This window comes from Megalobrama amblycephala, linkage group LG15 (genome assembly GCF_018812025.1).
Source record: "Megalobrama amblycephala isolate DHTTF-2021 linkage group LG15, ASM1881202v1, whole genome shotgun sequence".
Lineage (NCBI taxonomy): Eukaryota > Metazoa > Chordata > Actinopteri > Cypriniformes > Xenocyprididae > Megalobrama > Megalobrama amblycephala.
Genome location: NC_063058.1, coordinates 33707171 through 33724341, shown reverse-complemented (window position 1 = coordinate 33724341; position 17171 = coordinate 33707171). Strand labels below are relative to the sequence as shown.

The window sequence follows — 17171 nt, the reverse complement described above, 5'->3', positions numbered from 1 at the left end:
AACCAGCTCCTTAAAATCAAGCATTTATTAGAAATGACGCTGTCAGAGGCAGAACAGTACTTTACCGTGACCTGAGCTACAGCGACTAACGGGGAAGACCGAGACAAAATTCCCTGATATGACATTGTTAAAATCCCTTCAACATAAAAACACCAAGCACTCTATAGAAAAGCAAAGTTGCTGACAAACATTTCATTTTAATCTGGGGGAAAAAAAAAAAGAGAACAAAATGAAAAAAGAAAACAACTTAATACTTTTTGTATGTGTGTGCTCCATCAGCAAATATCAAAATTCTTCTTGGGAATATTGTGAACTTGCCTGAAATAACACTTGATTTGATACTTAATAAAACCGTTACAGATTTTCCCATGTCATGCAGTTTCTTACAATCTGGATCTAAGGCACCTGAAAGAAATCTGAATAGCATACTAACTGTATACTGCAGAAATAGTATGCATACATTTGAAATATACAACAGCACACATATGCAATGCAATGCAATGCAATGCGCTTGAACTTTCATTTCCAGTGTGATGAATGAACCAGAAATGTCCGAACACAAGCGTACTAACAAGTGAATGAGGTGGAGGATGAATTCAGTCCATTCTGTTGGGATTTAAACATCACATTTAAATGTCAAATCATATGAACTGGTATGAAAATAATTGGGCGCACACAAAACAAGAATTTAAAACGAAACGATGCACACAAAACATGTTTTACTGTATTAATTACTAATTTTCGAAAATGTCCTGACAGTGTGACAGCAGGGAGTGCATCTTGCAGCCACGAGAGAGATCTGGCTGGATTTGTGTCACAGGCAGTTGTTGATGATCATAATCATCAGTACCTCTATTCTTTACCTGAGACCTCAGGGATCACAGTACAGTACATCATGTGAGGACCTCAAACACCCCGAGAGCTGATCAAAAATCATCTTCATGAGATCAGACCTTTACAATATCCTGCTTTATGGCATAAATCATCACTTAGGTCATATCTATGGAAGCCCATTTCTGTTATAAAAGAAAAAAACATGCTTTGGTACATCTTAATTATCAGATTAAAAGTCACAATTATGACACAAAAAAATTGACACCACAAGTCCTAATTGACATAATTCAAAATTATGAAATAAAAAGTCGAAAATATGACTATCAATGTTTTTTTTAAATTCACAATTATGAATTTTTGTCAAAATTTGGACACCATTTTTTTTCCCTTCACCTTATTGTTCAGAACTTTGGTCAGCCATGCTTGCTGTTTTTAAATGTGCTATATAAATAAAACAACCTTGAACCTTGAACCTTAATAATTATCAATTGTAATAAACTATCAATTTTGAATGTCATGATTATGTAATTTTATGTCAGAATTATGACTGTCAATTTTGAATTATTATGTGATATTTATGACTTTTTGGTCATAATTTGACTTGGTGTGTCATAAATATGACTGAATGTCATAATTTCTACCTTTTATGTAATAATTATTTCTTAGTATGTCAAAATTTCGACTTGTGTCATAATTATGACTTTTTATGTGAATTTGATTAAGTGCGTAATAATTATAACTTAGTCATAATTTCTGTCATAATTATGTCATTTTATGTCATAATTTGACTTAGTGTGTTAAAAATTTGACTCAGTATGTCATAATTGACTGAGTGTCATAATTTAAACTTCGCATGTCATAATTTTGACTTAGTATGTCATAATTAGGATGTAGTATGTAATAATGAGTCAACCCTCTTATATATCTACAGTGTTCTGGTGCTGAAATATGGTTGTGAGGTTCCTCTAAATCAGTGGTTCCCAAACCTGTCCTGGAGGACCCCAGCACTGCACATTTTGGATGTCTCTCTCATCTATCACATCTGATTCAACTCATCAGCTCATTAGTAGAGACTGTAAGACCTGAAGTAGGTGTGTCAGATAAGGGCAAACATGCAAAATGTGTAGTGCTGGGGGTCCTCCAGGACAGGTTTGGGAACCACTGCTCTAAATGATTGCTAGGGTGTGGCTAGACAGTTACCAGGGTGATACTAATAGACTAGATGTTTAACCAAATCAAAAAACCCAACCATCATGTCTCTATTATGTTCTGGTGCTGAGATATGGCTACTTCATGCTGCCATACGGTTGCTAGGGTGGTGCTAGACAGTTACTAGGGTGATAATAATTGACTAGATATGAGACCAAATCAAAATAGCCAACTGTCATGTCTCTATGATGTTCTGGTGCTGAGATATGGCTACTTCATGCTGCCATACGGTTGCTAGGGTGCTCTAAATGGTTGCTAGGGTGTGGCTAGACAGTTACTAGGGTGATAATAATAGACTAGATATGAGACCAAATCAAAATAGCCAACTGTCATGTCTCTATGATGTTCTGGTGCTGAGATATGGCTACTTCATGCTGCTATACAGTTGCTAGGGTGCACTAAATGGTTTCTAGGGCATGGCCAGACAGTTTCCATGGTGATATATAAAGACTACTTGTCAGTCTGAGTCAAAAGAGGTCACCCACTTGTCTCTATGAGGTTCTGATCCAAAGGTATCCCCCTCACCTTTTTTCAATGTAAGTGGTTGCTAGGGTGATGTAACTGGTTGCTAGGGCATAGCTATCACATTGTTATGTCACTACTTATTGGCTGCTTGCTGGGCCAATTCAAATGAGCCCATGACATACTAAATCATAATTATGACAAACAAAATTGGTGATTTATCATTAGTAAAATTCCAACAAACACAACAAAATGTTCGGGATAATCACTCCGTTTATCATTCCATGTGGGGTCGAAGTGTACAGGTCCTCACGCTGCGGGAATGAAAAAGGAATGTGGAAATCACAACATGAATTCCCATGCAAGTGTCGTTCGATGACAAATCTCCCCCCATATTTACATTGCACTACATAAAACTCGTTCATTTCACAACATCTGCTATATATATATTAATAAAGATACCTTTGCTTTAGTATAAAAAGACTAAATGTCAATCAACAATAATCTAGGTAGTGCATAATACCTAGATGCATGTACAACATCTGAGCCGTTAAAAAGCATTTATCAAAAGTCAAGACAATGCCGCGGTGGGCCGTCAGAGTGTCGCGGTCAAGCGACGGCTATTTACAGGGTTACAAAGCTTCAACGTTTCCAGTTACAAACATAACTTTACAGTTTAAGTGCATCCATTTGCAGGACAGTGGGAGCAGGAGTCGCGCAGGCTCACGGACACAGCTGGCATCGCTTGAATGTGACACGGGTCGTTCAGGTTGACGCGATTTAAGCGACAGTACGATGAAAGTCATTAATCATCAATGACAAATGTTTTTTTTGGTGACTGTTAAGGAAGTAACAAAGTTAAGTAGCGTTCAACTTTATGCAGATGAGAAGTGGTGGAACGATTAGCAACCAAGAGACTCAATGACCTCCAGCAGTTTAATTGCATTGATTTTTAAATGAATCATCTCAAAATATTGCTTAAGTCTCAATCCAATACGGTATTTCCAAGTTCTTTAGATGAATCATTATACTGACTTTTCTCACACCTTAAGTTATTTTTTGAAGTGAAAAGAAACAATATAATCTCGTCTTTGCTTGATCTTCAGAATGGTGAAGCTGTTGACGTGCAAAACAAAACCATGTCATCACAAGAAAATCACTGAAGATGTTGTAGGCGTTGTGTTTATGGAAATTCGTAGCTTTATTTTAACCTTACATGGCTTTTTACATTAGCACAAAATTAATCTTACAAATTTTAAGGTGTGTTCTATAGAAGCTTGTTTTTGCCATGAAATAAAAATATTTAAAAGATATATGCGAGTTATAAAGTCTCAAGTTTTTTCTCAGAATTACGAGATGTAAACTGGCGATTCTGACTTTTCAGATAATTGCGAGTTTATATCTGGCAATTCACTTTTTTTTTTTCAAGATTTTGACTTTTTTCAAGTAATTGCAAGTTTATATCTCACAATTTAGTTTATATCTCGCAAATGACTTTTTTTCTCACAATTTGGACTTTTTCCTCACAATTTTGACTTTTTTCAAGTAATTGTTTATATCTCGCAATTGACTTTTTTCTCACAATTCTGACTTTTTCAAGTAACTGCGAGTTTATATTACAATTTAGTTTATATCTCGCAATTGACTTTTTTCACAATTTTGACTTTTTTCGAGTAATTGCAAGTTTATATCTCGCAATTGACTTTTTTTCTCACAATTTCGCCTTTTTTCAGGTAATTGCGAGTTTATATCTCACAATTTAGTTTATATTTCGCAATTGACTTTTTTCACGATTTTGACTTTTTTCAAGTAATTGCGAGTTTATATTTTGCAATTAACTTCTCAAAATTTTTGACTTTTTTCAGGTAATTGTGAGTTTATATCTCGCAATCTACTTTTTTTCTCACAATTTGGACTTTTTTCAAGTAATTGTTTATATCTCGCAATTGACTTTTTCCTCACAATTCTGACTTTTTCAAGTAACTGCGAGTTTATATTACAATTTAGTTTATATCTCGCAATTGACTTTTTTCACGATTTTGACTTTTCAAGTAATTGCGAGTTTATATTTTGCAATTAACTTCTCAAAATTTTGACTTTTTTCAGGTAATTGTGAGCTTATATCTCGCAATCAACTTTTTTCCTCACAATTTTGACTTTCTTCAAGTAATTGTTTATATCTCGCAATTGACTTTTTCCTCACAATTTTGACTTTTTCAAGTAACTGCGAGTTTATATTACAATTTAGTTTATATCTCGCAATTGACTTTTTTCACAATTTTGACTTTTTCAAGTAACTGCGAGTTTATATTACAATTTAGTTTATATCTCGCAATTGACTTTTTTCACAATTTTGACTTTTTCAAGTAACTGCGAGTTTATATTACAATTTAGTTTATATCTCGCAATTGACTTTCACAATTTTGACATTTTTCAAGTAATTGTGAGTTTATATCTCGCAATTGACTCTCACAATTTAGATTTTTTTCAAATATCTCGCTATTGACTTTTTCCTCAAAATTCTTGAAATTGCGAGTTTGTATCTCACAATTTTAACTTCTTTTCTCACAACTGAGATATAAACTTCTAATTGCAAGTTATAAAGCCCAACTCTGAGGAAAAAAGACTGACCCAATTCCGAGGAAAAAAAAAGTCAGTATTGCAAGATAAAAAGTCACAATTACTATTTTTATTTTTTATTCAGTGGTGGAAACAAGCTAGGTTTACATTTACCCATTGCTCAATGAAATTTCATAGGCGAAATCCAATAATTTCAATAGGCATTTGAGTGATGAGGAGTTTCACATGAAGGCAGAAAAGTTCCTCTCACAGATTTCACTCATTTTTAAGTGAATTCGCCACTTTCACCAATAGAAATCTGCTTGGTTTGAAAGTGACTTCTGTGTGAGCGATGCTACTGACGATAGACAACGGATCTTCTTTTCCCTGCAAAATTTCATTAATATGACCACACCGTTAGGGCTTGATTACACAGAATGCATTTTTTGCGGTTAAAAACGTGAGACGCAGGGCAGTGGAATGGACACCAAGGTCTCAAGACCTTGAAGTTTTAACTTGAGTGCTACATTTTTAAATGCATTAAACACTCAAGTCAAAGATGTCCGTCTAGCGCATGTTTACATACAAAAACACTGGAAAAGCAGCAATGAATGGAATGCAAAAACACCTTGTTTGTGAGCAGCCCAACTTTTAACGTAGATAACTGCACACAGAGTTTGACACGGTATGACACGGACATATTTTAGCTTCTCTTTCTGGTTCATATAGGGAGGAAAAAAGTTGCTGTAGAATGAGTTCTTCACTACGAAGATGAGACGAGGCACTGCGGTTCTCTGAGAAAGTGACAAGAACGGAGAAGAGCGACGGACTGCTGGAGGGACAGACAGACAAATGGTATGAAAAGAATTCAGACAGGAAGGAAATTAAATCAATGTGTGAAGTTTCAGGAACAGTGCAAATGCAGATCTATACAGAAAATAAAGTGTTTCTGGGTTACTGCATTGAGTGTTTCCTTTAATAACGGCCATATATTATAAAACGGTTATCAGCTATGGGCCCTTTGAGAACTAACACAAACTTTATAGTCATTACATCTAATTTACCTGAGTAGGGACGTCACATTCACATGCCAATGGTAATTAATCTACATAGAATCAAAAATGTCCATCACTGCATTTAAAATGCAACCATGTTCAAAGAATTGGTGTGTCGTTCACTTGAATATTGCATGTTGCTTCATTAAAGTCAACATTGCAATAAATCAACATGCTGCAAAAACACACTCAGTGCTGAAACTCGCAGTGTTGATGATGTTTGAAGTATGAATGCTGTAACGGGCCTCATTTTCATTTCTTTCAGCCCTTGAAACACTAGATTACAGTAAAACAGCACTACCTATTGAGTGGAGCGCGTGTGCTCTGTCAGAAGGCATCGGTCGTGAGGTATCGATCTGCTTTGTATTTGGGCATCTAAAACTTGTAAGCTGCACTGATGGATGCTTGGAGATGTCTAAGTGTCTTCACTGGTCAAACTGAAGCGTAATATTGTGTTGAAGTCAAGCGTGAACGATAAAGCAATAAATAATTCACGTTTATCATGATCGTCTACAAATATCAAGTTTTACCGCAGCACTGAACATTTGCAAATGGTGGAATTCAAAGGCTGGAAACTGTTCAAGATAGAGTCGTATTTTCATTCGCTCGGTGCTTAATGTTAGCATGATCAAAAGAAACACCGTTAATCATGAAGCAAAGTCCCTATAGCGTTACAAAACGGTCAGTTTCACTAGTTACGGTAGGTGGAAGTCACTTGGGTGGTTTTACTGAAGTGTACACTATTCAAAAAAGTAACTGTATAAAAAAAGGATATTGCTGTATGAATAAGTTGGATTTTAGGGTTTCTGGCCTGAGAGACCAGTAAGTGTTTATAAAATTTCCCCAAAAAAGTCCATATAACCACAGGATGCATTTTAGTTGGCATTGCATTGATTTTCTCTTTAAACCAACAACCGCAGAAACCATTGTTTAACTCAACGATAATGAAGAGCCCTTTCCGCGCATCTAACCGATGGCGTTTTCATCCAGAAATCCCGGAAATAGTGGTAGATGAGGGCCCCTGAGAGAAACGGCCCTCTCCGCGCTCATCTAGAAGTCAGCTGGACGAACGAGCCGTCTTGAGAAACCCGACTCAGTACATGTCTCTGTAAATCTCCTGCAGTAAGGGATGCAGCGAAGTGTCTTCCGTCTTTTTGATTTCCTGCACTAACTGAGCGTGCTCCGTCACCAGCTGCCGCAGGTCCACTAGTTTCTGGAGGAGTTTGGGGAAGAGGAAACCGTGATCCGGGTGGTTGCTCTTAAGATGCAGATGAAGCACATTGACGATGTTCTCCTGCATTCGCTCGATGTGTGGGACGTTCACCAGGCCTGGCCGATCTGGAAGACAAATTTAGTGAAGCATTAAAGCAAATGCACATCTTTTGGAGACATTTGATTCCCTCTTCAGCGATTCTGAATCGATTCTCAAAAACTGCAGCAAATATAAAATATTTAAATTTGATTGTATCTTCAGCGTTTCTCAATCAATTCTTGAAAACTTCATAAAATAAAAAATTTTAAAATTCAATTCTCTTCAGCGATTCTGAATCAATTCTTGAAAATTTCAAGAAATATAAAGATTTATCATTTGATTCTCTCTTCAGCGATTCTGAAAACTTAGCAAAAATAAAATATTTAAATTCAATTTTCTCTTCAGCAATTCTGAATCAATTCTTGAAAACTTCAATAAATACAATTTTTTTAAATTCAATTCTCTCTTCAGCAATTCTGAATCGATTCTTGAAAACATTAGCAAATATAATTGTTAAAAATTCGAATCACTCTTCAGCGATTCTGAATCAATTCTTGAAAACTTAAGTAAATATAATTTTTTAAAATTCAATTCTCTCTTCAGCGATTCTGAATTGATTTTTTAAAATTCAATATACAATTTTTTAAAATTCAATTCTCTCTTCAGCAATTCTGAATCAATTCTTGAAAACTTCAATAAATACAATTTTTAAAAATTCAATTCTTGCTTCAGCGATTCTGAATCGATTCTTGAAAACTTTAGCAAATATAATTGTTAAAAATTCGAATCGCTCTTCAGCGATTCTGAATCAATTCTTCAAAACTTAAGTAAATATAATTTTTTAAAATTCAATTCTCTTTTCAGCGATTCTGAATTGATTTTTTAAAATTCAATAAATACAGTTTTTTAAAATACAGTTCTCTCTTCAGTGATTCTGAATCGATTCTTGAAAACTTTAGCAAATATAATTGTTAAAAATTCGAATCACTCTTCAGCGATTCTGAATCAATTCTTGAAAACTTAAGTAAATATAATTTTTTAAAATTCAATTCTCTCTTCAGCGATTCTGAATTGATTTTTTAAAATTCAATAAATAAAATTTTTTAAAATTCAATTCTCTCTTCAGCGATTCTGAATCGATTCTTGAAAACTTTAGCAAATATAATTGTTAAAAATTCGAAACACTCTTCAGCGATTCTGAATCAATTCTTGAAAACTTAAGTAAATATAATTTTTAGTAAAAACTTAAGTAAAAATAACTTTTCAGCGATTCTGATTTGATTTTTTAAAATTCAATTCTCTCTTATACATATTATATATATATAATATTTTATTTAGACCCAATATACCTCCACAGCAGATGATGGCAGCAACAAACAGTGCGAGGTCACTATCGTCCAGTTCGAGGGAGTTGAACTTCATCGCAAACTGAAACTTGGGCTCCATCATCTCGCTGAATGGTCGTCGTAAGCTCTTCAGAAACTCTCTGGTGATGAAGCCGCTACCGTACGCGACCAGCAGACCGTCTTTATTCATGCATGACGCCAACATGGCAAAGAGCGCCTCATGGACGCCATACTTTAATAACGTCACCTGTTGGAGAACAGACTGCATTCAGTGTTTATACAATGTGCATATTTGAAGATCTGGCTGACAAATCATTTTCACAAAGCTTAAAGAGTTTACAGGATGTGGCGCACTAACCTGGTCGTTTAAGTCCAGGTTTGAGAAGCCTGGCACGGACTTGGCAAACTCCGTCAGCTCAGTCACCGTCTCAACCGAGGTGCACTGGCAGCAATGAAATATCCGAACCTCAGCGTCCTTATTCAGCAGCCCTCCAGAAGAGCCCACCAACTTGGCCACTAAAGTCTGTTCGGCCAGCTGCAGCGTCTCCATGTCATGGATCACAAAAGGCTACAAAACAAAGCGAATGAAGCACAGAGATCAAATTAAGAATAAGCTGTATAGCTCTTTGTGCCAAGGTGGCAAATGTGCACTGAAAAATTATATTCAATAAAAATAAATAAATAAATAAATAAAAAATATATATATGGACAAGCCCTAATATAGAATGATGTCCTGCCCTAACATTTTGTTTCAATACTTTCAAATCGATTAATCACAATTAAATGCATCTAATCATAAAAGTTTATATTAATAACGATTAATCGATTTGACTATATATTAGTGCTGACAAACCGATTAATCGCATCTAATCATAAAAGTTCATATTAATCGTGATTATTCAATTTGACAGCGTTAATATATAGTCAAATCGATTAATCGTGATTAATCTCATCCAACCATAAAAGTTCATATTAATCACGATTAATCGATTTGACTATATATTAGTGCTGACAAACCGATTAATCGCATCTAATCATAAAAGTTCATATTAATCGTGATTATTCAATTTGACAGCGTTAATATATAGTCAAATCGATTAATCGTGATTAATCTCATCCAACCATAAAAGTTCATATTAATCACGATTAATCGATTTGACTATATATTAGTGCTGACAAACCGATTAATCACATCTAATCATAAAAGTTTGTATTAATCGCAATTATTCACTTTGACAGCACTTATAGTCAAAACGATTAATCATGATTAATCACATCCAACCATTAAAGTTTATATTAATCGTGATTAATTAATTTGACAACACTAGTGTGTGTGTGTGTGTGTGTGTGTGTGTGTGTGTAGTCAAATCGATTAATTGCGATTAATCGCATCTAACAGAAAAGTTTGTAAATGTGTATATAATATAATAACAGACCCAACTTCATGTTTTAGTACTTTGAAAAAATAAAATGATAATAAAAAATAAGTAATAAAATAAAATTTAAAATAATAAAAAATGATAAGATAACAATAACGTATTATTATTATTTTTTATTATTATTTATTATGTGTCTAACAGTCCCAACTTCATGTTTTAATACTTTAAATTAAATAATAAAATCTAATAAAATTAAAATAAAAACTAAGTACTAAAATAACAAAAACTATAAAAAATATATAGCAATAACATTATTATTATTATGTGTATCTGTATATGTAACAGACCCAGCTTACTGTTTGAATACTTTCTAAACTTGTCAAGCCAACTAATTGTGTCACTATGTAATTGTGTTTTACAAGGACAATATAATATCAGATGTACAGCATCTTCCTTTCACAACCTGAAAAATTTCAGATGATGACATTTGTTCCAGACAGGGCTAAAACTTAAGCCACTCCCCGCCTCCATAAGAGGTCAACATGACCCCCCGAGAGGCTCGTTTGCAGGGCCGTGAGAGAACAAGCATACTGTGAGAGATGAAAGACTCATCTTAATTCAGCTGCTCTCACTCCCAACAGCTGGCCTGTGTCCTGCGGAGCTCAGGGCGAAGAGCAGAACCAACAATCAAGCTAGTGTTACAGATGCATGAGGGGAAACACGTCTGAGGTGGAACCCATCCTTATACTGACATGTATCCACACCCAGTCAGGATTCAGTGCAACGAAGTCAACTACAAAGCCCTGTCCCATGACCCTAAATCTTCTTCATTATAAGAGATCAATATTAATGATGGGCTTTGGGCTTTATAAGAAGGTGTAGAGAGAGACAGGAGTGAACAAAACTGGCCTTATGTAAGCACATGCACTGACCACTGCATGGTGCATGTGCTTACACTGGTTAAAATAGTTTTAAAAGGTTATACAGACAGACAAACAACATCTAACATAGACTGGTTGCTAAGGTGTTCTAAGTTGTTGCTATGGTGTTGCTAAGGTGTTTTGAGGGGTTGTTAGGTCATTGTTATGTGGTTTCAAAGGTGTTCTGGGTTGTTGCTAGGTTGTTGCTAAGGTGTTGCTAGGGCATTGGGTGGTTGCTAGGCCATTGTTAAGGTGTTCTGGGTGTTTACTCGGCTATGTGGTTGCAAAGGTGTTCTGTGTTTTGCTAGGTAATTGTTGAGGTGTTCTGGGTGGTTACTAAGCTATGTGGTTGCAAAAGTGTTCTGTGTTGTTCTTAGGGCATTGTTAGGTGTTCTGGGTGGTTACTAGGCCATTGCTATGTTGTTTTTAGGGCAATGGGTGGTTGCTAGACCATTGCTAAGGTGTTCTGTGTGGTTACTAGGCTATGTGGTTGCAAAGGTGTTCTGTGTTGTTCCTAGGGTGTTGTTAAGGTGGTCTGGGCTGTTACTAGGCCATTGCTAAGGTGTTCTGTGTGGTTCCTAGGCTATGTGGTTGCAAAAGTGTTCTGTGTTGTTGCTTGGTCATTGTTGAGGTGTTCTGGGTGGTTGCTAGGCCATTGCTAAGGTGAATTAAAGGGTTGCTAGGGTGTTGCTAAAGTGTTCTGAATGGTCGCTATGATATTGCTAATGGGGTCTGTGTTGTTACTAGGCCATTGCTAAGGTGTTCTGTGCTGTTGCTAGGCCATTGTTGAGGTGTTCTGGGTGGTTATTAGGGCATTGTTATGTTGTTGCTAGGGCACTTGGTGGCTGCTAGGCCATTGCTAAGGTGATTTGAGCGGTTGCTAGTGTGTTGCTAAAGTGTTCTGAATGGATGATAGGGTGTTGCTAAGGTGGTCTGAGTGGCTGCTAGGATATTGCTATGCTGTTGTTAGGGCATTGCTAAGGTTTTCTGGATGGTTGCTAGTATCTAGGGTGTTCTAGGTTGTTAGGCGTTGCTAAGGTGTTCTGAATGAGTATTAGGTAATACCTAGAGTGTTGCTAAGGTGTTCTGGATGGTTGATAGGTAGTACCTAGGGTGTTCTGGGTTGTTAGGGCATTGCTAAGGTGTTCTGAATGAGAGCTTGGTAGTACCTAGGGTGTTCTTGGTTGTTAGGGCATTGCTAAGGTGTTCTGAATGAGTGCTTGGTAGTACCTAGGGTGTTCTGGGTTGTTAGGGCATTGCTAAGGTGTTCTGAATGAGTATTTGGTAATACCTAGAGTGTTGCTAAGGTGTTCTGGATGGTTGATAAGTAGTACCTAGGGTGTTCTGGGTTGTTAGGGCATTGCTAAGGTGTTATGAATGAGTGCTTGGTAGTACCTAGGGTGTTCTGGGTTGTTAGGGCATTGCTAAGGTGTTATGAATGAGTGCTTGGCAGTACCTAGGGTGTTCTGGGTTGTTAGGGCATTGCTAAGGTGTTATGAATGAGTGCTTGGTAGGACCTAGGGTGTTCTGGGTTGTTAGGGCATTGCTAAGGTGTTCTGGATGGTTGTTAGGTAGTGTTTAGGGTGTTCTGGGTTTTTAGGGCTTTGCTAAGGTGTTCTGAATGAGTGTTTGGTAGTACCTAGGGTGTTTTGGGTTGTTAGGGCATTGCTAAGGTGTTTTGGATGGTTGATAGGTAGTACCTAGTGTGTTCTGGGTTATTAGGGCATTGGTAAGGTGTTCTGAATGAGTGTTTGGTAGTACCTAGTAGGGCTGTCAAACGATTAATCGCTTGATTATATACATAAACAGACTATATACATAAACAAATTAATGTATATAGTTAAGAGAAATATCTTATTTATGAACAAAATATTTGTATTTATATATAATATAAATTATATAAAAATATAAATAAATACATATACTTGTAAATATTTCTCAAATATATACATGAATGTGTTTGTATTTATATATACATAATTACACACAGTACTCACACATATATTAGGCAAACTCAAACTTTTATTTTGTATGCGATTAATCGCGATTAATCGTTTGACAGCCGTAGTACCTAGGGTGTTCTGGGTTGTTAGGGCGTTACTAAGGTGTTCTGGATGGTTGATAGGTAGTACCTAGGGTGTTCTGGGTTGTTAGGGAGTTGCTAAGGTGTTTTGGATGGTTGATAGTTAGTACCTAGTGTGTTCTGGGTTGTTAGGGCATTGGTAAGGTGTACTGAATGAGTGCTTGGTTGTACCTAGGGTATTCTGGGTTGTTAGGGAGTTGCTAAGGTGTTTTGGATGGTTGATAGGTAGTACCTGGGGTGTTCTGGGTTGTTAGGGAGTTGCTAAGGTGTTTTGGATGGTTGATAGGTAGTACCTAGTGTGTTCTGGGTTGTTAGGGCATTGGTAAGGTGTACTGAATGAGTGCTTGGTTGTACCTAGGGTATTCTGGGTTGTTAGGGCGTTACTAAGGTGTTCTGGATGGTTGATAGGTAGTACCTAGGGTGTTCTGGGTTGTTAAGGTGTTGCTAAAGGTGTTCTGAATGGGTACCCACTGAATGTGATTTCGGCCGATCGATCTCCCCTCAGTGCCCTTTTTTTGGTTTGGGCCACTGCCCTTCAATATGCCTGTGCACGTCCCTGTTGCTAGGATTACTTACATATGGCTGAATTCTCTTACCGGCGTGCTCGTCTTGCCCGTCAGGATGGTCCGTGCTTTGCATTTGTTCATGTTGAAGTTCTTCATGTAGGCCTCGTAGATCTGCTTGGCCAGGGTTTTCTGATCGGCAAGCTGCGGGTCCTCGACATCTCGCTCCCCTGTTAGGATCTCCGCCTTTAACCTCAGCTTCTCCGACTGTGGCATTCGCCCAAAGCGGATGGCTGTTCGAGGGATTGAAAGGTAAGTTATAGATAACACCCAAACAAGCATCCCATGTAAGAACTGATGCTCCCTCTGTAGGAAGCTCACTATGTTTTGGAATAAAGCCGATATCTGACATGCTTCACAACTGTTTCTTGTGAAGGTTCTGCAGTAATATGTGGATGTAATGTGACGTGATCATTTGTGGTTAGTTCTTGACAGGCTTCCAAGAGTGCAAATCACATAAAAGTACTCTTTGCCTGACTGCTAGGCCTACTGCTGTGTGACTTACTTGGCACAATGTTCAGCAAGTTTTCGTTCAATATCCCTATTGTTCATTTGATGCAATTGAGGATAACAAAAAAACAGATTGAAATTGTGTCTATAAACCTTCACTCTGCGGATTCTCTTGCAAAACAACCAAATAAAAAAATAAAAATAAATATAAAAATATATATATATGAGGACAAGCCCTTAGATATAGTTATGTACCACCCCAACAACGCGTTTCAATACTTTGAAAGATTAAAATTTAATAAAATGTATAAAATAAAAATAAATAGTAAAATAGAATAAAAATTAAATAATAATAATTTATATATATATATATATATATATATATATATATATATATATATATAAATTATTATTTAATTTTTATTCTATTTTACTATATATATAGTTTTGTGTTTATATAGTCGTGTTTAATTGCATCTAACATATAAGTTTGTAAATATATAATATGTGTGTGTTTGTATATATATATATATATATATATATATATATATATATATATATATATATATATATATATATATATATATATATATATATACACTCAGCAAAAAAAGAAACGTCCCTTTTTTCAGGACAATAATGTTGTAAAAATCCAAATAACTTTACAGATCTTCATTGTAAAGGGTTTAAACAATGTTTTCCATGCATGTTCAATTAACCATAATCAATTAATTAACATGCACCTCTGGAATGGTCGTTAAGACCTTAACAGCTTACAAAAAGTAGGCATTTAAGGTCACAGTTCTAAAAACGCAGGACACTAAAGAGACTTGTCTACCGACTGTGAAAAACACCCAAAGAAAGATGCCCAGGGTCCCTGCTCATCTGCGTGAACGTGCATTAGGCATGCTGCAGGGAGGCATGAGGACTGCTGATGTGGCTATAGGGCAATAAATTGCCATGTCCGCACTGTGAGACGCCTGAGACAGCGCTACAGGGAGACAGGAAGGACAGCTGATCAGCTGTTCATACAAATATTTACACATTAAGTTTACTGAAAGTAAAAACAGTTGAAAGTCAGAGGACGTTTCTTTTTTTGCTGAGTATATATATAAACTTTTATGTTAGATGTGATTAACTTCATGTTTCAGTACTTTGAAAAAATAAAAGTATATACAATTAAAATAAAAAATAATAAAATAACATAAAATAATAAAAAAACAATAATAATAATAACAATAACATATTAATAATATTATTGTAATTATAATAATAATAATTATTATTTAACAGACCCAACTTTCTGTTTCAATACTTTCTGAACTTGTCAAGCTAATTAATTATCACAATGTTGTGTTTCACAAGGACAATACAATATCAGATGTACAGCATCTTCTTTTCACAACCTGTAAAAGTTCAGATGATGGCATTTGTTCCAAACGGCTGTAAACCTTCACTCTGTGGATTCTCTTGCAAAACAACCACACGGATCACGGATGATTAATATTTGCTGAAATCCAAGGCCACTGTGTACAAATTCTGTCAGATCTGGATGTCTGGTGCATTAGAAACTCGCCCAGAGGAATTGGGTAACACGAGTTTCAATCTGGCCCGTGTTCAAATGGTGTTTCATGGTGTCATTGGACAGGCAGAGCAGCAGTAGGCATTATGGTGTTGAACATCTTTTCAGTGGTTTAGAAACTAGGGTGTTTTGGATAGTTGCGAGGTGGTTTCTAGTCTAACTGTCTGTACTGTCAGTAGAATATGGTGCACTCAAATGCGGACATCTTGAAATGCAATCCTAACACAGACGCCACAATCCCCAACAGCTAATAAGCTTACAGTCCCTGCCTGTAAATCAGGTGATCCATTCAAGAATTAGTGTTGTCAAAAGTGCAGACTTCGGTACCAAGTCGGTACTGAAATTTTAAAAATATGACTATTCCTGCATTTCCCCCTAGCATTTTGAGCAGATTCTTAAACACCTCTGATTGGCCACTGTGTTCACGTGCTCAACAGATATGTTTGTGATTGGCTACAATGATCAACACTTCAAAAACATGTTGTAAATAGAAACATTTGACGGTCTTCACAGTGCGCTTTCACAGATACACACAGGAGCGTTTGAAAGCAGGAGTATCTGTTGAGTATGTGAACCCAATGGCCAATCAGAGGTGTTTAAGTTGTCCATAGTCACATTTTTAACATTTCGGTACAACCTTGACAACCCTATTCAGAATACTGTCAGACGCTCTTCTTGCAATTGATTTTTGAGACTGTGAGGGACATTTACCGAAAAAAGTCCAGCAATCAAACTGTTATATGTGTGTTTGTGTGTATTGAACGTGGACAACAAAACCACAGAACTTAGTGAAAGAAGTCTCTTCTGCTCACCAAGTCTGCATTTATTTGATCAAAAATACAGTAAAAATTCTGAAATATTATTACCATTTAAAATAACTGTTTTCTATGTGATTATATTGTAAAATATAATTTATTTCTGTGATCAAAGCTGAATTTTCATCATCATTACTCCAGTCTTCAGTCACATGATCCTTCAGAAATCATTCTAATATGCTGATTTGCTGATTTTAGCAATGTTGAAAACAGTTTTGCTGCTTCACATTTTTGTGGAAACCATGAAACTTTTTTTTAAAATCAGGATTCCTTGATGAATATAAAGTTGTAAAGAACAGCATTTGAAACAGTAATCTTTTCTAACACTATAAACGTCTCTACTATGACTTTTGATCAATTAAATGCATCCTTCATGAACAAAAGTTGAATAATTGATCAGTAATGTATCTTTTGGCCTGTTCATCATCATCAAATTTTAGAAGACTTCACGAGTCATATGAACTACTATCACTGTACTTTTATGTTGATTTTTGGTCATTTTTGAACTGCTGCAGTACCCGATATAAAAAGGCACGACATGAGAGTGAATAAATGATGACAGAACTTTCATTTTTCTGTGAACTATCACTTTAACAAAGCACTATATGCTGATTAGGTCTAATACTCCAGCGTCTGGAGATGACAGGATGAAGGGAGTGGCG

General features: G+C 36.0%; 1 protein-coding gene across 2 annotated transcripts in view; it reads right to left on the bottom strand.

Moving 5' to 3' along the window:
* Positions 1-4996: 4996 nt before the first annotated feature.
* The window catches only part of pparab (peroxisome proliferator-activated receptor alpha b), a 36750-nt gene continuing 24575 nt past the window's right edge, over positions 4997-17171 (bottom strand). For both annotated transcript variants that reach the window (XM_048158020.1, XM_048158021.1), the window contains 4 exons: positions 13696-13895; positions 9076-9285; positions 8721-8964; positions 4997-7457 (listed from right to left, as the gene is read on the bottom strand). In XM_048158020.1, the coding sequence (XP_048013977.1) occupies positions 7213-7457; positions 8721-8964; positions 9076-9285; positions 13696-13895 (899 nt within the window). In that variant the 3' untranslated portion in view covers positions 4997-7212. The remainder of the gene's footprint in view (positions 7458-8720; positions 8965-9075; positions 9286-13695; positions 13896-17171) is intronic.